Source organism: Aptenodytes patagonicus, chromosome Z (genome assembly GCF_965638725.1).
Source record: "Aptenodytes patagonicus chromosome Z, bAptPat1.pri.cur, whole genome shotgun sequence".
Classification (NCBI taxonomy): domain Eukaryota; kingdom Metazoa; phylum Chordata; class Aves; order Sphenisciformes; family Spheniscidae; genus Aptenodytes; species Aptenodytes patagonicus.
In genome coordinates, this window is record NC_134982.1 from 87,964,409 (window position 1) to 87,988,529 (window position 24,121).

General features: G+C 36.9%; 2 protein-coding genes across 7 annotated transcripts in view; one reads left to right on the forward strand and one right to left on the reverse strand.

Moving 5' to 3' along the window:
- Window positions 1–2,724, reverse strand: part of KIAA0825 (KIAA0825 ortholog) — a 267,900-nt gene extending 265,176 nt beyond the window's left edge. For 3 of the 4 annotated variants that reach the window (XM_076361837.1, XM_076361839.1, XM_076361840.1), the window contains exons 1-2: window positions 2,662–2,724; window positions 2,106–2,195 (exon numbers count right to left, since the gene is read on the reverse strand). The gene's annotated coding sequence lies outside the window, so the exon portion shown is untranslated. The other variant, XM_076361838.1, reaches the window with a different exon arrangement.
- Window positions 2,533–24,121, forward strand: part of SLF1 (SMC5/6 complex localization factor 1) — a 39,529-nt gene continuing 17,940 nt past the window's right edge. Inside the window, exons 1-11 of one of the 3 annotated variants that reach the window (XM_076361843.1) lie at window positions 2,533–2,621; window positions 3,392–3,505; window positions 3,662–3,737; window positions 6,092–6,329; window positions 8,538–8,700; window positions 13,431–13,562; window positions 15,010–15,063; window positions 18,853–19,011; window positions 19,581–19,747; window positions 21,146–21,283; window positions 21,969–22,134. In XM_076361843.1, coding sequence (XP_076217958.1) covers window positions 3,392–3,505; window positions 3,662–3,737; window positions 6,092–6,329; window positions 8,538–8,700; window positions 13,431–13,562; window positions 15,010–15,063; window positions 18,853–19,011; window positions 19,581–19,747; window positions 21,146–21,283; window positions 21,969–22,134 — 1,407 coding nt within the window. In that variant the 5' untranslated portion in view covers window positions 2,533–2,621. Of the gene's footprint in view, window positions 2,622–2,808; window positions 2,876–3,083; window positions 3,100–3,391; window positions 3,506–3,661; window positions 3,738–6,091; window positions 6,330–8,537; window positions 8,701–13,430; window positions 13,563–15,009; window positions 15,064–18,852; window positions 19,012–19,580; window positions 19,748–21,145; window positions 21,284–21,968; window positions 22,135–24,121 lie in introns of those variants that run through there. The other 2 variants (XM_076361842.1, XM_076361844.1) reach the window with 2 other exon arrangements.

Consider the following 24,121-nt stretch of genomic DNA (forward strand, 5'->3'; position numbering starts at 1 on the left):
ATATATTCGACAAACGCATTTTAAAAGAACAAAGAAACCCAGAGGTACTGAAAAATATGCCAGTTAAAGAGACTGCTCCCTAGACTTATGAGACCTAATATTAAACCTTGTAAATAAGAAAAAAACATAATGAATTAAGAGCTATCTAGCTACTATAATGAGATCACAAGAAGGATGGAACAGAAGAAAGTATTTTAGGCTTATTACAAAAAAATAATAGAGGGAGAGGATAAGTGAAATCCAAACTTAACAGACATCACTAAAATGAAGGTAAAAACATGTTCTCAATTTCTTAAAGCTACACTTCAGTAACAATTTATTTTAAAGTGAAAATAGACATGAAATGTTTGAGGCCTCAGTTATTTTGATTCCACTTATTTTATACGCCAGAGACAAAGAAAAAAAAAAAACCAAACTAGAAAATACTTAATTCTCAAAAGTAACAAATGGTCATCATGTAAGTATGCAACTTCTTCACTAGTAGCTAGTTTACAGTATTGTGTGTTGAAATTTATGGCACTGTATGCTGAAGGCTTCTCCAGCCTGTTAAGAGCCTGCTAAGAGTCCTGTGGCATAAAACTGCTATTAGTTACTAGTTAAGTAATGGTTAGTAGATAGTAGTAGTTAATAAGAATTAAATTGTTAATTTTAAAAATATTAATCCAAATATTATTTCAGCTTTACCAGAGTAAATAAACCCAGAATTATTTATTCATATGAACTGTGTTCCTAGTTTTGAAATATGATAAATTTTGACTATCAAATAAAAAAAAATATTTAGGGACAATAGATTAAGTGTGATCTAAACTTTAGATTACATTTTATACAACAAACACAGGTTTTAGATTTTCTATACTTCAGTTACAAGAATTAAAATGAATACCTCTACAGTGCTGACAATTTGATAGTGAAGGTATAAAGGTGCAACAGGTACAAAATAGAAAATGCAACTAATCTTCATTGTCAATCAAGAAATGCAAGCAATAAATACAGCCATCTAGCTCTGAATATTCAAGTAGATGTTTAAAGATTTTACAGTGCCACTTATATAAAAAACTAATGACACAGGTTGTTGATGGTTACTTCTTCATGCTTGCATACAAAAATATAGCTGCAATGTTAAGGAAACAGAAGATAGGAAAAACTTCAGTAAGCATTAAGGGTACCAGAATACTTTATAAACAGCAACACAAGACCCATTTGAGGCCCCGGCAGAACTATTTTTCCATTTTGATATTTGCCAAACTCAGATTTAAAACCAAGTGTCCAATGTGCTGCCAAATTTTAGAGGTCTGAAACTTCATGGTTTTGGTTTTCTTTCCACAACAGTACCTATGTATGCATTGCTTCTATTGATCTAAGCTGCAGTGATGAATACCCGGCACTTGTGAAAGTTTTGCCATACTTTTCTCAGTTTACAGGTCTTAAATATGAAACAGCTACCTCAATGAGTACAAAGTGACTTGTCCACTATCACATAAAAATTTTATGGGAGAGAGTAGCATTCAGTTCTCTAAGGAGGCAATTCAATCACCTATTTTTTGCTTGAATCAGGATGTGTGCCCTCTACTCTCCAACTGCATAAAAAAAGGAATAAAAAAAGAAGTGCTCTACAAAGCTACTTTTATTCATTATAAAGCACTAACAGATTTCTTGTGTGCTATCCATTCAGTGACACAGGAATCATCTCTCAAATACACAAGGGACCTAAATAAAGTTTCACAAGCAATCACGATCTCAGCATTTCTAAATTCTAAATTGAGCACTTGAGGTACAATCAGAATATTATTTTGACCTTTTCATGTTGCTTTGTAATTCAAAAAAAAATCAAACCCTGACTTCCAAAATGAAGAGTCAGTACCAACATGATCAGAGGAGCAGGAATCCCTTCACCAAAATATGTGGCTTGATTATCTGGCTGCAGCAGTACCTGGGCACCTTCCCTGAGGATCAGCCATCACGTGGCACAAGACACTCTCAAAGTTTCTCTGAGATACAGAGAAAAGGGTACTGAGGATCAGAAATCCTTGGTCCCTCTCCTGACTCTCACAGACGGACTGTTCCAGAAGGGAGACGCTTCAGCCTGCATCTACATCGAACTCCACCTGGTTCCTCTGTCAGCTTCCTCTATTCAGCGAGGTCTCTTCCGTCTTCCAGCACACACCCCTACCAGACCGCTTTCCACTCTTTTAACTCTGTTGAGCAACAGAAATGGTGATTTTCAGAGACTCTGCGGCGGCGTTTCCCTCCGCCATACGCCCCCAGCCTCCCCCCCCGCCTCACCCCAGCCCTGGGGACCCAGTCCTCTCGGCCTGAGGGAAGACCTCCCCTTCCCGCCCCGCGCTGAGGCGCGAAGCCGGGCCCGCGGCGCCGCTCCGGCGGGGCCGCCTCCGAGCGGCGCCCGCGCCGCCCTCCCGCCGCGGGGGCGGCCGCCCACCAGCCATTCGGCCGCCAGGCGCCGCCGCCGCTCGGGGAGCCTCGGAACTGCGCAACACCCGGCTGTGCCGCGGCCGCCCCGCGCCGCGGAGGAGAAGAGGCGGCCGCAGGGAACCCTGGGGCTCCGTGGCGGGTCGCAGCGGCCCCCAGCCCTGTCCCTCTCGGCGCCGAGGCCCGGCTGCACGGTAAGGGGAAGGGAAGGGCGGCCCCGCCGGAGCCACTTACCCGGCCGGGCTCCTCCCGCGGCTCCGCGCCGACAGCCCCGGCGACCGCGGAGCGTCAGTGACAACGGCCCGGAACGGCCGCGCCGCCACATCCGGGGGCGGGGCGGGGGGAAGGCGGGAACGCGCCGGGGATCGAGCAAGGGGCGCAGCGCCCGGCACGGCCCGGACCGGCCCGAGGGGGGAGAAGGCGCCCGCCCGCCGCCCGCATGGCGTGTGTACGTGAGCGCAGGCGGGCTACCCCCGCTGCAGAGGGGGAGGCGATTCGCTCCCCGCAGCTCCTGCCCGCCACCGCCGGCGGGACCGCCGCACCTCTGTGGCGCTTTCCTGCGGGGCCTCCTGTGAGGGGGGCGGCTTTCCCTCACGGGGGGCGGTGGGAGGCTCCCCGCACCCGCCGGGGCCCGCTTGGCAGCGGCGCGGCCTCCCTCCCGCCTCCGGCTGTGTGAGTTGCGCGGAGCGGCGGTGCCGACACCGAGGGGGCTCGGCCCCTTGCGGGTCGCAGTTTGGGGGTGTCAGGCCTGCCCCGTTACCGCCTTTCAGGTGTCCTGACTGGGGCTGGCAGTGACAGCTTCAGACGTGGTGTACCGCCGTCGTGTAGTGTTGATTCCTCGCGGTGTGTTTTCCCTTTTTCTCGGGAAAGAAGTAGGAAGTACTAGTAAGATCATGCAAGCAACGTTTTGTAGTGTGTATTTTGTGTGTTAATGTTTCCTTTTCGTTTGTTTTCCTTTTAACAGATGGCAAGTGGCAGCCAGAAACGGATAATCCAATTAACTGGATTTAAAAAACAAGAGAAAAAGGCACTACTCAAATGGCTGTTCAAACTGGACTGTGTTTTTTTAGATAATAAGGTATTGTTCACTAAAGCACCTGATGGTTAGAGCAGAAAGCAAAATGCAAGCCTTAAAATAAAGGGCTGTGCAGTAGTTTAGAGTTGTGTATAAATAGCCAGAAAGTTAAACTTTTTCGAGTGATGCAAGTGTGGTGTTCTGTTTTTGTTTTATTAGAAATACAGAAATTGTACACATCTTATAGCAAAAAAGCTGTGCAAGAGTGAAAAGTTCTTAGCTGCCTGTGCTGCAGGTGAGTAAAAGATTTGCTGTAAATTTTCATAGGCTCATAACGTAGGGCTTGAAAGGACCCTTAAAAGGTTTCTAGTTACCTGTTTTCATTTCATAAATGAGCTGTCTTACTAACCCTCATTCTTCTTGTTCCATTAACCTTGATTTTTAACATGGTATTATGTTCAAGTTCTGATTTACTTCTTTCTATTTTGGATTTTTTCCTAAATGATATTCCTGCCGTCTTCCTTTATTTGATCTGCATCTGTTCCCAGATAGAAAGCTTTGTTGTGTATTAGTTAGATCATGAAGTCATATCCAAATGGTACGGGTGCTTAAAAATGGGATCGCTTGAAAAGGGAGCAGATTGCGTATGGATACCTGTAGTCAGCATGGATTTTTGATGCCAAATTCACACACAACATTCACTGGTAAAGGTCACTGTCCGTAAGTTCCTGTTTATGCAGCAAGAGGAAATTCCAGGCTTTTGCCATTCTGACACAAGCCTCTGATCTTTCCTATTGCTTTTCTTTTACCTAAGGCCTAATGCTGAAATCCCAGACATAAGCAATGAAAATGCTTTTAGAATGAGAATTCTGTATTTTAAGATTTCTTTATAGAGAGATTATGGAAGGATTTTATGAAGAGTTTAGAAAATCTTCTGGAGTTACGAGATTTCACAGTACCAATCTGTTGACTGGTTAAACGTTATCTTTATTTTCCCTATATCATATTATACCAAAGTGTTAAAGCAATTTTTAGGATGGATAATCTTAAATTTAGGAGATAACAGACAGAAATAATGTAGATTTGGGTTTAAAGATGTAAGTAAATTTATTGATTTCATATTTGTACTTACATACCATGTTAGCAGGCACTTTCAATCGTCTATCACTGCTAGAATTTAGGGGGGGGTGTGTGTATATATATATGGATGATTCCTTGTACTAATGTAAAGTTCTGATTGCACTCTAATCAAAAAGGAAATAGACCAAGAGTTTCAATGAGGGAAACAGTATTAAAATGCAGATAGATTTGTGGCATAGCACTTCATTTTAACTATTATAAACCTCTGAGTTAATGTTTTCTTACTTTTCGGGATTTAAAACATCTGGAGATGTTTTCTTGAACTGAGAGGAAATGATATATGTAGTGTCCACATGGCAGTGCAAAACTGTCACGTTTCTATACTTGCAAATCTTCCCCGATACCATCCAGTACTTTTTAATCCTGGAAGAGGTGCTATTTTTGCATAATCATTGCTCTTGCCCTTGATGGCAGAGAGAGTGTGTTCATTCCTACTGCAGTTTTTCCCAAGTGTAAAAGATCATGTTTAAACCCATTTAGAACTCCCTAGAGGTGAACAGAAATACTAACAAGGATGCCAGTCTTCATGGACTTCCTAGCTGACAGAAGTTTTGAGATGGAAACTTTGAAATGAAAGTGATTTTAACATACAGGTTGGGCACAGCATAGCTTTTCCAGTCATAAGTCTACTGGTACCTATGCTAGGTTATGTAGAAGTACCATCTGTGCTCCTGCACTGAGACGTTTTGCCAGTCAACCCTGCTGTTCTGTGAAACCAATTAGGTTCACACAATTCAAGTCAATTTCTCTTACAGTATCTTCTGTAGGTAGTGTTTCAATACAGGAGCAGGGTACTAACCACGGCTCTTGACCTGAACCTGTAAGAAGAGAGAGACAGAGAAAAAGGGGAAGATCATTACATACGGTATCAAAAGCATACATGCGGAAGATGAAAGAGGAGAGGCGGAGGAGGTGGAGCCAAGGGATAAGAGAAAAGGATGTGAAAAGAAGAAAGGGGAAAGACAAAAGTCTAAAACCGTATCCCCCTAATACTGTTATTCACTACACTCGCAGTGCAAGTAATATTAAGAAGATGTAAAAGAAACAGCTTACATGCTAGAACCTTCATTCCTCTTTTTAATCATTGGTGGTAAAATATTTCTTCAATTTACTACACTTTAGTACATTTTTAAAAGTGTCAAATGATATTAAAAATAAGGGGTTAAGCAAGGTTCTGTGGAAGTCATAGGAACAAAATCTGGGAAGCTGAAAAATTCTATTTGCAGATTTTTGAGGAGGTAGATAGACAAGTATTTTATCTAGGAAGGGTAAAAAGGTACTTCATTGTTAAAGCGAAACAATCGTTTCCAGTGGCCTTGTGAGATGTCTGATTTTAAAGTGTGAAGAGGATAACACTTGTAGTAGGAAGAAGTTTTTAAAATGGTACTTATAATTCCAGTTTTTATTTGCACGGGAAAGGTTGAAGTTAATTTTACATTAGATCTTCAGTTGATTGCCATTTGTCTGCACAAAAAATCTTTTGTGGTTGACAGTTCATTTGCTTTTTAGGGAAGTGGATACTAACTAAGGAGTACATAATTAATAGTGCCGAAAGTGGCAGATGGCTTGATGAAACAACGTACGAATGGGGATATGAAAAAGACACCCATTATTCACCTCAAATGCAATCTGCACCTAAAAGATGGCGCGAAGAACTGACACACTCTAGTGCTCCAGGGGCCTTCCACAGATGGAAAGTTGTCCTCCCTGTTAAGGAAGGTGATAAACGAATGGCGTCTATTAGAAGGTAGGAGGATATGTCTTAAAGCTTAAATAATGAATGATGGAACACTTACTGTATGGTTGAACACATTTTTATTCTTATATCCCAGTTAATTTGGTCCATAACAACCACCAGCTCTTCAAACTAATTGTTTTCATTAATATACTTCCATACTTTTTTACAATAAAATGACTTTAAATCTTTAACATCACTGCTTTCCTTGCTTTCTTTTAGTATAGTGTCAAAAATAACACACATTCTCATATCTTTGCAGCTTAAGTAAACTGCTTACGGTTTACTTACAGAAACTTCCTTCATGAGGCAAGATACATAGGCTTATGTTTTTTATGAGTAATCGTTTCTTTTGTCTGGGTGTTACACTCAAATGGTAGCTGGAACAGGATAATATTATTTCACTTGGGTGAGTGACCTGAGCCAGCTGTGAACTGTGTCTTATGGATTGGGGCCACACTGTGACTGACCTGATCAGGTTTTGTGTCGCATCTATGCAACAGCTTCTTGTAGTTCTGAAGACCTAATTTGTACTGTAACAGATGTTTCTGATATCATGTAAATACAGATAGTTCAGAAGGGGAAGGACAAAAGTATAAAGGAAAAGCAGAGAAAAGGAAAACAACTGAAGTGCAAGAATCCTGGGACTACATTTTTATTTTTTTTCCCATACTCTTCCTACACATTTGGATTCCGTGGTTTAAATACTGCATTGAATCTCAAACAGAGCATATTAAGTAATGTTTGCTTCTGGTACAGTAAAAGCAAACATCCCCTGGACACTGTTTTAGAGCTTTACGTTCATTGCAGGAGCAGATACTGTCCTACTCTCCTTCTCTGTGGAAATCCCAGTTAGTTAGGAGTACTTCTCAGGTCTGGAGGTGGCACAGATGCACAGGCAAGAAGGCAAGTGCGGTTTGGTTGATGATGGTACAGGGCTGCATGCTGCGTTGCAGAATGCCTGTCTGCCTGCAGTTCCTAAAGACAAAGTGAGGTGTAGCTGAATTTACCATCTTCTGATTTTGCCAACTGAAGACATTCTAAGTATGCTATTTTCTTGGCTGAGCAGAAGAGTTTTCTATGTGCTGTCTTGCAGAAAGATGCACTCATCCTGCTACACTTGTGAAAAATGCTGTTTCTTTTTCCATAAAAAATGTTTATGCAGATCTTCATGATAACACTATCAAAATGCTGTCTTGCACAACCCTCTGTTCGCAATGAAATAACCTTTAACAGGAACTACATCAGCAAGACAGGTGAACAGGCAGTTTTGTGGAAGGAACCTCTTTTTCCAGACTCTTTCCAATACACCAACATGGGGATCCTTTTAGTTAGTCAGAAAACACTGAATCATAGATATTTTTTGTCTCCAGCAAGTACTGTTTTCAGTCATAAAGGCCACTGTAGCTTTGGGGAAAGATTGATTTTTCTCTAATATTTACAACACTGTGCCTTTTTTCCCCCCTTCTGTGCTTTTCCTGCCTTTAGTGCCTAGCTGTTGGATGGGTAAGTGTGTTAGACCAGCATCATTTTCTTTTTACATACCTGTATGATGAAAAACAAAACATATATCCAGCATGTCAGGAGACCTTATTTCTTACACCATGTTTTTGTCTGGTGTCTTTTCTAAAAGATAGGAATAGTTGCAGCAGTACAACTCTGGAAATTGCCCCTGGGGAAACTCTTACATGTAATGGTGTCCCAAAGACAAATGAATCTGTTTTCTGTGTATGATACTGGACAGCACCAAATGCTGTAAATGACTCCAAAATTAAGTCAAAAAGTGTATTTGCAGATCATGTTATGGTTCAGAAAAGCAGTGTTCCATTTTTGGTAAATCACTTAACTTATTGTAAAACTTAATTGAAAGACCATCATCATTGTGGGGGACATAACGCAATGAATTATAGCTGCTGTCACCAAATTTGATCTTTGAAAAAATGCACAGGTAAAGCTTTCTATCAGATATGTCGGAGGTGTACATTGATTTAATTAATAGTGTTAAACTGTGAAGAGAATGATGTCTTGTTAAGTGGGTTCTTCCCTTTTCTGAAGGCTATTAAGCACCCTTTTATCCTCCTAATGAAGGTTGGGCAGTGTCTTACATCTAGAACCCTTATTCTCTTGCACTTGCATGCTTGTAGTTTGTGAATGATAATGTAGCTTTAGGCAGTATTAATATAATGCAGTAAATACATCTTTCCAAACATGTTTATTTAGAGTTCTTCAAGCTGGAAAGGCAACCATATGTTCATCTCAAAATGCAGAGCGCAATATAACTCATATATTCATCAATAATAAAATGTTTCTGATGCAAAACAAAAAATGTCTCTCTGAAGCTCGATACTACCCTTTGCAATATCTAGGAGATTACCTTTTTGAGGTAAGTTAAATTAAAAAACGTATCTAAAATTAGTTTTTCATTGTCATTGTTAGCAATTTTTGTCAGGTTTACTGATTACTGTAAATAATGCGGCATTAATAATAGAGGGGGATATGATCAGCCTGAATGTTCTGTAATTTGATTAAAGGTGATACAACTTTCTGATTCTGGGACTGTTATCCAAGAGAAGAGAAGGCTTGTGAATGTATATAAATACCTGAAGGGAGAGTGCAAAGAAGATGGAACCAGGCTGTTTTCAGTGGTGCCCTGTGACAGGACAAGAGGCAATGGGCACAAACTGAAGCACAGGAGGTTCTGTCTGAAAGTCAGGAAACACTTTTTTTTACTGTGAGTGTGATGGAGCACTGGAACAGGTTGCCCAAAGAGGCTGTGGAGTCTCCATCCTTGAAGATACTCAAAAGCTGTCCAGGAACGGTACTGGGCAACTGGCTCTAGGTGGCCCTCCTTGGGCCAGGGTGTTGGACCAGATGTCCTCCAGAGATCCCTTCCAACTTCAACCATTCTGTGATTCTGTAATAGAAAAACTGTCTTTCCAAAAGCAATGTTTTGTTTCAGACCAGAAGAACTAACACCAAGGAAGCATACATTATTTCTTCTTCCTCTTCATGTTCTTCCTTGGCTCCTGCTTTGTGCTACTATTACCGGAAAAATTAATTAGAATTCAGGAGGAAGTTCCAGTGTAGGTGACCATCAACTAAACAGTTATTCACAAAATACCAATTTTTCATTTATATTCTCTTTATTTGGTAAGGATTTCAAATGTGTGTACGTATGTATCTATCTGTGTATGTATGTGAATATATGTATTTTTTACTGGGTTTGGCACACACCATTAAGCTGTATTGTAATGGTATGTTCATGCTTCAATAACTTCTTTTGTCAGCTGACCTCAAATATTCTACCTTTTTTTCATAATGTTATAGATAGATTATGGTAAAATAGTCTGTAGATTATTTTGTTAAAATTCAGATTCTTAACTCAAAATCAGTTCTCTAGCCGTCCTTCATGGCTGGGAAGAACTGGTGGTTGCAATGTGAATTTCGTAAGGAGACTGTATACTAGGCAGAGGAAATTCACTCACTATTTCTGTGCTGGGAATCTAATGTAAGCTAGTCAGATTCCCTTTTCAATCAATGCACTGAGCTTGATGCTGCAAGAATTATAATTTCCTAAAATAGTTGTATGAACTGCTATCTGAGCATACCTTTAACTCCATTGCTGTAGAAAGATCATTCTGTACTTGTAGACAAAATTAAATAAAAAGAATTTAAACTAAAGGATTCTATAAGCAACCAGCAACCTTATGAGGATAGCTTAGCATGCCAAGAAGACTTGTTAAGAATGTCTCATATACCAACAGTTTATATACTCCATTTGCAGAACTCTCATCCGTGGAGTCAGAAGGGACATAATTGTCTGCGTTTCAGAAAATGTTAATGAGTCCTTACAAATCAAATCCTATGATGCTCACATGTGCAAAGACTAGATTCGGCTTTGTCTCTCTCCACGTTAGAAAACCTGTCACCATTCATGACAAAACTTCTTTCTCTTTTACTAGTCAAAAATGTTAAATTCTTGAGAATGTAAGCTCTGTATTTCTTGGTTGGTAGAAGGGGATTCTCTGAAGTCCCTGTAATAGCTTTCTTCTGTTATCTAAACTAGAACATGAGACAGTACATCATCAGATCCACTAAGACATGAGAACCTGGATGGACCTTATTTGAAGAGAGAAGCCACGCTAAAAGTCATCATTCCAGAGAGGCAGTGTTTTTTGTTGGAATGGCTAAGCCAGATGAGGCATCCAGTGCAATATCAAATGGTTCAGAGTGTTAGGTTTACTATTCAGCTCCAAAATTGGATCAGGAGTTAAATTTACAGTGATGCAAAAGATAAGTCAGAGCAAGAAAAGCAGCTTGTTTCTCTTTTATCTTTCCATCTGAACTATGAGGGCACGTGTCACTGTTCAGTGAATTTTCCTGTATGTGTGGAATTCACTAGAACTAGAATTTTTCTTTTACTATTTCCTTTGAGAGAGAGAGAGAGATGCCTCGTGATTCATAGTTGTTTGCTTACCGGATGCACTATTCAGAACTTCTTAGCATTTTGACCTGGAACTACTCAAAGGCCTCAGAAGATTCCTTTAGTCTGGTAGTTCCTCAGACTATAGGATGATTTTAGTCAACTGCTAATTGAAAATACTAGCTTTGCAAGCAAGTAGAAGCTAAAACTGTGTTTGTTACTAGGAATAACCTACTTCATTTGAAAATCATTGGATTATTCAGGTCAAAGCATATACTTTGCTCTTCCTGTTTTAATAAGCACTAAAGCTGTTACAAAAGGGTGAGAAGAGGGTTGAAAGGTCTTAACATTTACACCCTGAATAAAATGCACATCGACACGGGATCTCAGTCTAGTACTTACTATCTTAATGAAACTTGTTCAGGGAAACTGTTCTTTATTACACCTTTCAGCTAAGATAGACATTTACATTTAATAGAAGAATGAGTGTCAAGTTTTTATGGCTACCTCACCTTTTATTGATCTCTATGAGAATAAAGTGTTTCTTGCTGTGCACCCTGAATTCCTCCCAGGTGTGATAACAGGTTTCCATCTTAACCAGTCCATTAACTTGCATGTATCTTTTTTTCTTAGATTTCATTAAAGTAACTCACTTCAGAGGCCAAGAAAGCATAAGCTTTCTACTTAAATGCATCTAAAGAACTCAGAAAACTGCCAAGACTCTCAGTCTCTTAAAAGGAAAAGAATAAAACATAGGCAATCGAATCACAACACTTGTTCAAATGTGATAGGCTTTATCAAAGGACGTTATGGACATGCTCTTTTCTCTCCCTTCCAGAAGTACTTGGCACATAGTTCATTAGAACATTCCAACTTTGTAAATTTGTAGTCCTGCTATTTGACTGCTACTTCTAGCAAAAAGAAATACCCCCCTTCCTCCTTTAAACACCCACATATATGTCCAGATGCTGAATTCAGTAAAACGGTATTATATTATTTTTTTCAGTGGAACTGCATTGATGTTCAGACTATTCTTGCTGTGATTTTTTTTGAACCAAGTCTTTGCTTCATCTTTATATTTCAGTATCTGTTCTTATAATCTCAACCTCGTAACTCTAGTGTTAAAATACTCTGTGGGATTATCATTAATGATTTGATCCTACAGGGTGTCAAATTTATTGGTTCAAGATATTAAAACACATGCATGATTTTGGGGAGCTAGTCTCGAATTTAAACAGAGACTTTAAATGCTTTGTTGGATGCATGCTGGAATTCATAAAATTTTGCCAAGATGGTACTATAAATTGTTTGAATATAAGTATTTTTATAAGCATGTTGAAAATAATATGCAGAAAGTGCCACAAGAAGTAAATACTAGGTAATGCATCAGAGTTCGGTTATCCCTAGCTCATCAAAAGCTATTTAGAGCTCTTTTCAAGTTACCAAAAAAACTTAACTCTTCTGTAATGCACAACAAACTCAGTATTTGTTTAGAAATATAGTTATGCACATGCCAAATACTTTTGGTTTGAATTATACATTTAAGGGAAAATCTGAAAACAGGATGAAACGTGCAGTGTTCGAAACTTTATCTTGAAAACTTAAAAGTATAAATTGTTCATGGCTTGCATCTTATCATTGCATGTACTAGTGTGGTTTTTTGCCTACTGTTATTTCCCATATTTCCCATACTTGATTCCCCCATCAGATTTAGGTGTTTGAATTAGAAGGCAAGCTACCCCAAGCCTTCCACACCTGCTCCCAATAAAAAATGGCCATGAGTACTGTGACCAAGGGGGACACTTCACCTGTATCTACATTCTTAACTCATTGCACTGCAGGAGGAGGCTGGTTTTGTAGTTATATGTGTATTTGCCTAAAACAAAGATGGTGTTTTATTCTTAGTCTGTGTATCTTTGAGGAAAAGCATACATTGAAACTCTTACTGAAATGTATTGTTCTTATATCCTGAAATAACTTTTAAAATTTTTTTGTAGTTATTTTTTACTAACAAAAATTATCCTGTGGCTTTGCTCAGAGTCTTTTCAGAATGAGTTAGAAACTTGACAAGTTGAACTTGAGAAGAATGAGAAATACTTTCTCATTCCCTGTGCTGAAGAAATAGCTGGAAATGATAGGTGGACTTGGAGAATAGATTACTAAAAAAAAACCCAGAGAGCTTTTAAATTTTAGATTACTAGTTTAGTTCAGGCTTATCAGCAAGAACTGAAAAGATTTCATTGTAGTGGCCTTTATAAAATGAATGCATGGTCATAGCCAAATTGATGAAAAAATGTCTTAAAAAATCATACTACATTTTTGACTAATTGAAAAGGTGTGGGCTTTGGTTTTAGTTTTTGAAAAGTCCAAAGAGAGAATGCATTATGGAAACACAGTTCTTGTTTCAGCCACAGGGATTGGGTCAGAGGTAAAGTCAGTTAGGAAAATAATTATGGGGAAGCTTACACTGATAATTCTTATGCAATAGCTTCCTACAACATCAGTGGTTTGTTTCCAAACCACCAGCTGTTTATCTGGCACATAATGTAGACCCTTGAACAATTACATAAGCATGCATATGCACACAAGGGTTTAGAATGGAATATATAGGAAGACTTAGCACATAAAAGCTGTTTTAGAGCATTAGCTTTGAAACTGAAAAAAAAGTGGTATTTTTTTGCTCTGCACAGAATGAAATACAAAATACTGAAGATATCCAAATGAACCATTTCCTGGCTGCACAAGAAACCGACCAAATCATGTCTGACATGCAGCTTGCTGAAATGAAAAATGCTGTTATAAAACACATGTATTTTGCTGCGGTAAGTAACAATCAGTTAATGCTTTCTTAGCAGAAAATGTAAAATGTATATTATTAAATTTATCTTTCATTATAGTACTGAGCTAATAAAGTAGATATTTTAACATCTCTTGAAATAGTAATAATGCCTTTTAACCTGCAGTGTTTAATAATCCCATATTTACTACATATACCATTAGCTAAAATATAATTTAGTAGTGGTAATTGGTAGGCATGGATGTGTGGAAGACGTGGTGGACTACTTGAAATCTTGGTGTAATACATGAGATAAGTAGTAGCTAATAATGTTCAACAAAATGTCATTGGATTAGTCTTTCTATGATTTCCCTGTAATCTAGCTGAATTACACTAACACATTTTTAAAACTAACCATATCCTAAAGTAAGTATTTTGTTGATTCATATCAATGTTTTTATTACAAGTAAAAAATAGAGCTAAATGCACTCCTTTGTTTTAATGTCATCACATATCTAATCCTGATAAACGTGCTACATTAGTAAATAAAAACATCATTTCTAGAAAAAACAATTACTTCAAGTTAAGATACATTATCTCTGTAAGTTAGAGTGACGCAGATGATGGTGTGTAAGCATTTTTGTAGGAGCTTGCTTACATGAAGCACTGTAACTGCAAAATCAGGTCCTCTGTATATTAATGTAAGTTCTTAGTAGCAGAAGAATTAGAATTTTTAAGTTGTCAGTGTACACAATGTTTAAACACGAGATTAACAAATAGAAGACTCATGCTGCTTAAATCTATACACCTTCAAATGCTACATATTTTATCAGTGACATTTTATCAAGACTATACCCTCCAGATCTTTAAAAAATAAAGGTGTCTTTGACTTTTCGTGTATACTACATGTAACAAGTGCACTTCTTACCAGATTATCTGTCCCTCAAACTATTATGTAGTTATGTGCAGATGGAGTCATCATAATCCTAAAGACAATCGCTCCTAAAAGACTTTTTTGGTAACATGTATGAGTAAGATTGTAACGCTAGGCCATAACTAAATATAGCAACAATAGTAATACATTTTTGCACCTACTGCCATATCTTCACATTATGGGTAACTTGCAGTAGGAATCCAAAGTTTGCACTTTGCCATAGAAAAACTGAAAACGCTTAATATTTTTTAATGTGGTTAAGTGGACCAAATCTAGTAAAACTGTCCTTACATAGCAACCACATAAACAAGAAGCAGAGAATAAAAGGAAAAATTGGGAGAAAAATTGCCCATATTATTTTCCTTTTAGGTCACTAATCCTCTCTTTCATAATTTTGCCGTCCAAATATTAAAAAGATAAATATAAATACATTGCTATGTTGAATGTTTTGCTTAAACTGCATTTAGAAAAAGTTGCCATTGTGGGGGGGTTTATACAGTATTTGTTGAATATGTTTATTGGTATCCAGTGTGCAGGTTGACTTTATCCTGTTTTACAGGCTGTTAAGCACAGGTTTGCTCAAAAAGACCAGCTGAATAAATGCAATCCAGAGGTAAGGATTTTCACAAAGACTGCATGTTGCATGTTGCATATATGGAGTTTTATTATGAAGTTAGACAAACATACTTTCATTGTGAAATTAGCTATTGAAGAAACATTTTAAAATATTTGTTATCCAAAATTCTAATAAAATTATTGAAGAGTTCAAGAGCATCATTGGAATACCGTTGAATTTTGTTGGTTCTTACAACGCTTTCAGTACTGCCTCCTTTATTACAAAGGAATTCTTTAATCCTGCTGGTTAAGAGAACTTTACCTGTTAATGTTAGAAGAAAAGAAGCAAAGATGCCCTTTTCTATGTGATTTAGAGCATCTTAAATCATTCAAGCACTGTATTTATGCAGTAGCAATAAAGAGAAAGTATATACAACTTGCAGTGCTCACATGTTTTTGCTAGTAGGGACAGACTTTAGCTAAAGGTTGTCTCACTGTAGAAAGAAAGAGTATTTGTTCTTACAGCATAAGCCTGGGTTTCACAGTGTACTGAAGCACAGATTGCAAGTAGAATACATTATGTTCTCCAGTCCTGTTTACATAATTACTTAGACTTAATTTCTTTTTCTGTACTATTTAGTTAATTTCTCATTTTTCTTCCCATTAAGCCAAATATATGCCATAAATCAGGTACAGGTCAGCAACAGGTTTTATCAAGTCTTTGTAATATCTTAAGTAAATAAATAGTTTCAAAATTTTCCCTTTTCTATCTATAACACTAAGAATAACTCTTTAAATAATGTCGAAACGTTACTTCTTAGTACTTAAAAACATTATACATAGTAGCTATGAGCTACTGTACTTTATATGGTAACTTGTGTTATTTGAAAGTTAAAATGGGAAACACTTAAAGAATATCTGTCAGCTTCCTGTATTTCTCGGTAGCTGAATATTTGATATCTTCATGAGCCATACTACATAAATAGTTACTTGATGTATAAGTGAGGTCCCAGTCTGACAAAATGAGCTCTCAGGCTTCACAGAAATCTCTTTTTATTTTATTTCTTTCTATTGAGACAATCAGGAAAAGGAGAAAAATATTTTTAAAACATGAGCACTAAAATGCCTTTGTCATTGTCCAACACTACCATTAATGGGCAAAATGCTGTGTGCATTTTTGTTACTGAACAGATTTGCATTGAAATTTAATGTTTAGTTTATGGAAAGAAAACTTTAGCTTTCTTAACACGTATAAGCTGAAATTGTTATTCTGTACTCTTAATACAATTTTTTGTTTGGAAATTTTAAACCTAATTCTAATACTTTTCTTATGCATGACCTGCCACTGTCTTATTCTTTGTGGAATATCCATTGCTAGCCTTTGCATCTGATATGGGACTTTTATAGGCAGTATATTTAGGGCTTTTAAAAACAGCTGCAATAAACATTTCCAATAATACTAGTGAAGTAAAATAAAACCTACAAAGATTAGAACTACGTACTATATTCAGTCATCTCGGTTTGCATCTTCTAGGAAGGCTTAACTCAGCTAAGTGTTCTGTTACCTATCATCTTCCCTAAAATATTTCTCTTTGTGAGCTTCTCTTCCACATTATGCTATATAAAACACAACTTACTGTCTGTGGACCTTCATTTTTCATTTGTTTCAGCTCAAAGCTTTAATAGTTGTACCAGCAGTGCTTCATAAGAAACTGCTAGTTCCTCATCAGCCAGAATGTGAGCCAGTGCAGCTTTGTACAGCTTATTGAATATTAAGGCCCTACAGAAGGTCTCATCTGATGCTGAAAAAAGTTCATCCCCTCAGTTTTTTATCATCCTTCCTTACCCCTTACAAATACGCTGAAAACGGGTTGCCCACTTCCTCCTTATCGTGAATGTAATGCAAAAGGCCTCACACTCCCAAAACAGCTTTGTTTCAGTGTATTTTCCAAATAATGCATTGATGTTGCTGTTTCTTCTAGTACCAGAATATTAAAGAGATTGTTTCAATCACAATATAAAAAGACTGATGCTGGTATGACTGCCAGATGAGGGCCAGTAGTAACATGCTTGTGCATGCACAATATACTGAGTCATCGTCACACATCTTAAATCCAGGCAACAGAGAAGTTGTTCTTTGACTGCCATTAAAAAGTTTATGATTGCTCTTTAGATGTGCTGTTTGCATATAATTAACATTACAAAAGTATGAATGCAACCATTATTTCCAAAGGAAATAACGTGAAGATTTTAGTAGTGTATGTATGAATGAGAAAATTGAAATAAATGTGAGTTGGAAACACCAGATGCACAAAGACTTGAGTAAAAGAAAATTGTCTAGATGAGCGACTTCATTTATTGTTAATGTAACAACAGCATGCATTAGGAATCTGAGAAATGAAACATTTGCAGAGAAACTAAATATCTAATGCTAAGGTGGAGCTCATTCACTGAGACTTTAGCTGTGATTTAACAAAGATTATCATTTCTTTCAGAAGTTTTCTCAGGTTTGACCTGAGCTCCTAATGATTTCAGTTTATTACTGAAACATTTTTGGAAACTATCTTGCTAATAGCAGTGTACTCCATCAACCTCAAAACCACAATTGGACTCAAAGTCTGTGTTAATTTAAATTTTAAACTAATTTTAGAACAATTGGTAGGATGTCTTGAGTAGCTTTATCTAATTAATGTACATTTACAGTTTTTTTGGCAGAGATCATAAAGTCTACAAGTTGTCAGGGACTAAAGCAACAATAAATTTATGTAACTGTTTAATTCCCAGCAGTCCAAACAGTGATCTTCCTGACTGCTTCTCTCAGTTGTGACTCCCTATCCCGGTTTCTTTGAATTTACCAGAGCCTCAGGCTGTGTGCTCAAACAAAATAGCTGGATTTCAAAACAGAAGTTACCAGGCAGAGGGAAGCTGTGCTTCAGTTAGCAATATGGTTGCAACTGGTTTGTGCATCTTAGCTTTGGCTTGAACCTGGACTAGAGGAAAGATGTAAATAGCAATGTAGCTGAGATCTTCAACAGCTCCTCTTTCGTATCATTGATCTGTGGAAATAAAGGTTTGGAAAGCTGAGAGTACAGACAATAACAGGGAAGTTGCAGGGCAGATACAGCATTTCATGAAAGCCATTTGATCCTTCTGGGTCCTCTGAAAGCTTGCAAAGTTAAGTGTTTTGCTGTCATGAGCGGCAGAGAATAAGAAGGAAGCCCTCTGCCATTAAGAAGGTCTTCAGAGCATTGAAATCCACTGGGATCAATACCTGCGCTATCTGTAGCATTAGTTGCTTCTCTGACATGCTGTATGGGAATAGGAGAACTAGGGAGATACAACAGTTACATGGTTTATGGTTTTATAATGTGTACTCGTAAACGTGTTTAATGATTTTACATTTTTCTCTTTTTTTTTTTTAGCTGTTCAGTAGTACTAATTATCTTACTGCTGCAGCCATATACTGTGGGATGTACTCTGCACTTTTGGAAATATTAACACTCCTTTGCGTACCTTTCCAGAATAAATTATAGACAAGTTATTGAGTGTGTGAATTGTAATTTGTTTTTTAAAAGGGTAGATGTATTCAGATCTTCTAAGAAGAGAAGCATATTCTGAATCTGACTATCTTTTCAATGAAAGCCCAATGAAAGTTCAGTAAGAGTGAAGGCCTTTCTAGATGACAGCAGCTTATTGGATCAGGCAATAAGTAATATTTCTTGTTTTATTTATAATCTCCCTGTTTTATTATATTATCAACATTTTACTTCGAGATTTCCTGTTAGTTCTTGTAAGTTTTTTTTTTTATTAAGCTGTTCTTTCACTTACAAAGATATCTCATTCCTAGGTTAAAAGTACTGACCTGTCCAGAGGCACATGGTATATACTTGAAGGATTAGTGGAAGAGTATTTATTTCCTGATGTAATCACAGAACTTGCTGCTGGTCAAAAGTACTCTACACCTCCTGTGCAACTTCTTCATTCTCTTCTAGAATATGTCCTATTGGTGAGAGATGAAGACTAAAGTATTATCAATATTAAAGCAAGAAATGGAAGTATTATGATCTTTGCTTCTGACATTGTATTTACTGGGTTTTAGTGATGTATTCACCCTTCACTTTGTGTTCATCAATGTGTTTGTGTTAAAAAGGGGAGAATTTGATACTTAAGGATTTTTTTTAATTATTATTTATTTACAAGCCGTATGAATGTAGTGCTCTAAATATTGTGGAAGAATTGGCCCAGAATTTTTTTTGTTGCTTTTAGAAACAGCACTTGTGTAACTTTTTTTTAACCTAGTAGGCTGCAGATAGAGAGCTCAGTTGAGAAGAAGGTTTGTTCCAAGCGGTGATGCATTCAGCTGGAATATCACTAGAGAAAGCTCTCCTTTTTTCCTTCCTTTTTTTTGTAAACTCTGAATTTTGCTGCTTGTAGTTATGCATTAAGTTGCATGTTACTTCACTGATTAAATTTGGTCACTTGGGATTGTAAGGAATAAAGAAAATATATAAACTTTTAGTGATTATGGATCTTTGGCCAGTATAGAGCCAATATTATTTTCTCATTTTATTACAGGGAAATACCGATGCAATATTTTATGCTAAACTTCATCACATTTTGTACCTTGTTCTCCAACGTGATCCTCCTTGGAAGTCCCCGTCTATGTTAAAGTATTATTTGGATCTTCTTCAGTGTCCTGTCTGTAAGAAAGGCACATGGTCCTTGATAGAGGTGCTTGTAAGGTAAGAAAGTTTAATGAGGTGTTGGATGCAATAGTTGTTATGTTAATCCAAACTCAGGGATGGGGAAGGTGGGTTGGAATTCTATTGTATCAAAGCCACATTTTGACCAGAACAAGTTAACTGTATGTGAAGGTCTAGAATTGTAACTGAGATTTGGACCTTTCACTTTATGTTTCAGTATGTGTTAGCTCACAGGCAGAGGGATTTTTTTTGGAAAGGAAGAAATGAACATTTTCTTGTCCTCCTTCCTTTTATAAAAATGATTTCTTTTATTTTTTAAGCTTTCCACAAATTATAATTATGTATTATTGCTGTTGTGGTGTGTATGTATGTATGTACGCACACATATATCTGCAGTTACAAAGCAAATTCCAGTCTTATCTTACCAAACATGAAGCTTCATGTTGTATTTTGATTTTAATAATAAACTTTACCTTCTTGTTCAGAAAGTCTGATTATATCCTATACATCTACAAATACAAGACTCAGTACATAAGAGCTGTTTGGGTAGTTAGTCTATGCTTTAGCTTGAGAACTCATTTTTTGTAATTTACATCAATAGTAATAAATTCTTCCATTCATTTGGAGGAGAAATTGTACCTCTTCTTATTACTGTCATAAAATCTTAAGTAACATTTAAAAACTTCGATACAACCGTGATTACAGGTATATGAATGTGTATGATTGTAAGCATGTCTGTAGTCTTGGAAGGGCATTGAATCACTGTACTTGAATCACTGTAATTGGACATTTAATAGTTTTTATTAGGAACATGTCACATGGAATGGAAAATAATTTATCTTTTAGATAAAGTATTTTTTTTATCTTTCAGTACTTAATGGCAGAATGTGAATACCCAGCAGTTGTATACCTGGTGGTTCCAGTACTCAAAATTCTAGCCAAAAAAATGTGTTCATCCTTTACTTCAAAATCATCTCCATCGTGTTAGACATTCATTAGACTTGATCACAAACTGTAGTCCTGTCAAATAGTATGTGTGAACTGTTATCTGAAGCAAGGTTTGTGGGATGTTACAATGTCTATAAAATATTACAAGACTACCTTGTAATTAAAGCATTTTAAAGAAGTTCTGTTAAATTCAGTAATTGTATGGTACCTCAAGTAGAGACTGAAAAATTAAATAAGGTTAAATTATTTAGTTTGCACTGTAATACAAAATCTTCATCAACAACACAAAGCCCCAGTCACAAACATGTTAATTTTGGGGGGGAAATACAGGTTTAAAAGCCAGGAATTTAAGTTTTAAAATGAAGAATGTTGCTGGGGAGCAAGGTATTGCCTTGTCAAAATTGTCAAAAGTCAAAGCTGACTTTTTTGCCGATAGATCAGACTATGATTTCTGTCATACAAATGGATTTTTTGGTGTTTATTTTTCAGGTCTTGCCTTTATTGCAAAGCCATTTGTCATGCAGTCCCAGTTTCAGGGAGAGGAGATGAACAGAGGGTAGTTCACAAAACATTATTGAAGTTTTTCTTTGATTTAGTAAAAGCTGAAGTAGATTTTCTGACAAAAAGGTGGGTTTTATAGTATAATACTTTCTTATTACTTTTTCGCAATTTCACATGCATTTCTGTATCTACAGCAGGTTGTATCCTGATTTTTTTATGTCCTTGTTCTACAGAGATGGCAGTTAAGCATTTCCTTTTATATTTCTCAATTCTTTTTTTATTGTAATTTGTATAGGGTTTTTTCTAATCGTGTTTTAAGGCTTCTCACTTTTCCCAGCCTATTATTTCAGTATATTACAAGTTTCAGTAAGCATTTAGTTTTGCTCATAAAGTTGTATTTTTAGCTTTGTTAAGCTTCAGTATTCATTCTTCAAGGTAGACAAGCAGCATTTTGAACATACTGATTTTTTTTTTTTTTTAAATTCAATTAACTGTTATCTTTTGCTAGGGAGACAATTATCTTTCCTTAGTCTATGAAGTATAAAAAAAGTCTTGGTTTTGCTCTGCCTTTATATAGTAAAGGCAGCCTTTACTTTATGTAATATTAGCACAATATTAGAATTCCTTCAGTCTGACTGTAATAGTCATCATTATTTTACTTATTATTCATCAGAAATTGTGTCTGATCTTTCCATACTTAAAAATTGCCAAACCTGTGTGTGTTTTGACAGAAGACAAGGTTTCTGTCTGGTAACTATAGTAATCAAAGTGGCATAAAGATTTAAGTTTTTTCACTTTGTATTTTTTACAGTTTGGTTGAAGGGTCCAATTCACAGCATCAGCAAGTCATGCCACAGACAGTTCTTCTGAAGACCTTTTGGCTGGGAAGCGAAACTTCAGTGCTTTTTACCAAACACATAAATATTCTAGCAGATTGGGTCATACTTTCCCATAGAGAATTGAATAGAAAAAATGATGTGAGTATGAATTTTATACTTTAAAATAATGAAGACCGACATATTTTTTTTAAAGGCGTTCCTTTGTTCATTCCTTTGTGAGGAATTATATGTAAGTATCACAGCTGCTTGTTATAGCTGCCTTTTGTTGTGAAGCATGCTGGTTTTTGCTCCACTAAGGGAAATGAATTGATCCATAAGATTCTCATATTGATCTGTAGAGAAGAAACGAGTCATGAGTAGCTTGTTGGCTACATTCAGATGTTCACATGCCCTTACCAGCAGGTATTACTGTAGTCATTAGGGACACCAGCTTAACACATCCTGTCAAACAATAAGGTGTAACGAAAGAGGTGATTATCTTATTTTACAGTGATTGTATTCAGGGAATGTTGGAAGGAGAAAGCTAACGAAACTAATAGTTTTTTGCTGTTTTCTACAGATAAGCATTATTTTATTTTAATAAATGCCCTAGTTTTCTTCCCAAGTCCTTTAGTTTCATTTGGTATCTTCCCTAGGTCTTTTCATAAAAATGGAATTGAAGGCAACTTAATTGCTGTTCTGTGACCTGCTGACCAGCAGGACATTGACCTGAAAGATACTGAGTGTCCTCTATACCTACCTCTTTCTTTTCAGAAGCTAGAGGCGTTGTAAAACATCTTTGACTTCTAGATTCTCACATAAAATACAAACTTACTGCTGTCTGTGCGTTCTCTTTTAAATTATTGTGAAAGCACAGAATAAATAGGTACTTCATTCACTTTTTCAATACAATAACAGAACAACAATAGAAAATCAAGTATTCCAGAGAAAAAAGCACTTTCAATATAATACCTAGTAGTTCTTCATTATGTTAAGAAACCAGAAAGATTAAACATAATGAGAGCTTCACTCATCTTACCTAGCCAGACCTCCTACCTTTTTTGAGGGCTATCAAAGCAAGACATTCTGAAACAGTGCTGCCTTTTATCCTTGGTCAAGATATTAAAAAAGTGCCTAAAATTAGGCTTCTATACCCATATTTATATTTAAACAACCTACCTTTTCAAAGGTACTGAGCACCAAGCAGGCTTGCATTCAGTTGGTGTCAGTGGCCACTCTGTTTCTTTGGAAAATGAGACTGCTTTCATATGTTTCCTGGTGTTGAATCTGCAGTTTAAGTCTAGGCACCATTTTCTTTTTTCTACTATGCCTTCTTTTGACAAGTTCCAGCACTGTAAGCCATACCTTTTTCATAAACCGTTCTTTGCATAAGCAGAATAATCACTTGTGTCAGATAGATTGTAGTACATATATGAAAAATAAAGAATAAAGCATAACATAAAACAGAGGCCTACCTCTTGTTTAGATTCTGTTTTCTTTATATACATGTATAAGAATTGTACTTCCAGCACAAAACCCAGATGCCTGTTGCCTTCCCACTTTGATCTTACGCACTGTAATGTACAATATCGCTGCAGATACGAATTCTAGCGTTAAAAAGCAGCTAGTTGCCTCATAATATCTGTAGTGTTGTATGTTCTTTCTTACAGCCTTATTCCTTAACTTCATATTTATATATTGCATTTTCTTTCCCTTTGCATTTTTTTGGCAAAAACAAACTCTAAAACAAAATACCATGTTTTTACATTCAAAACTTGTCATTATCATTTTCTGCATTCTCAATTTTGTTATACTAAAACTTGATACACTGATTTTTCCATATATTCAGAGACTCCATTTAAAATTCCATGACATAGTTGAAAAGGTCATTCAGAAAGCCAGAGGAGCAGATCCTCCCCAGCTATGGAGGCAAAACTGTATTTTCTTTTCTCCTTCTTTTTTAATTATTTTAGAAATGCATAAATAAAACCACAGCATTTCCATGTCATTAAATATAGCATATTGGGTGCAAAATTTTCCTTCCTGTCTTCAGTTTAAGGGTGTGAGTCATTGTTACCAGTTTTGTTTTTTAAAAGCTGTTTGCTTAAGAGGCAACACACTGGCAAGAAAAACGTAAGGCCGTTCA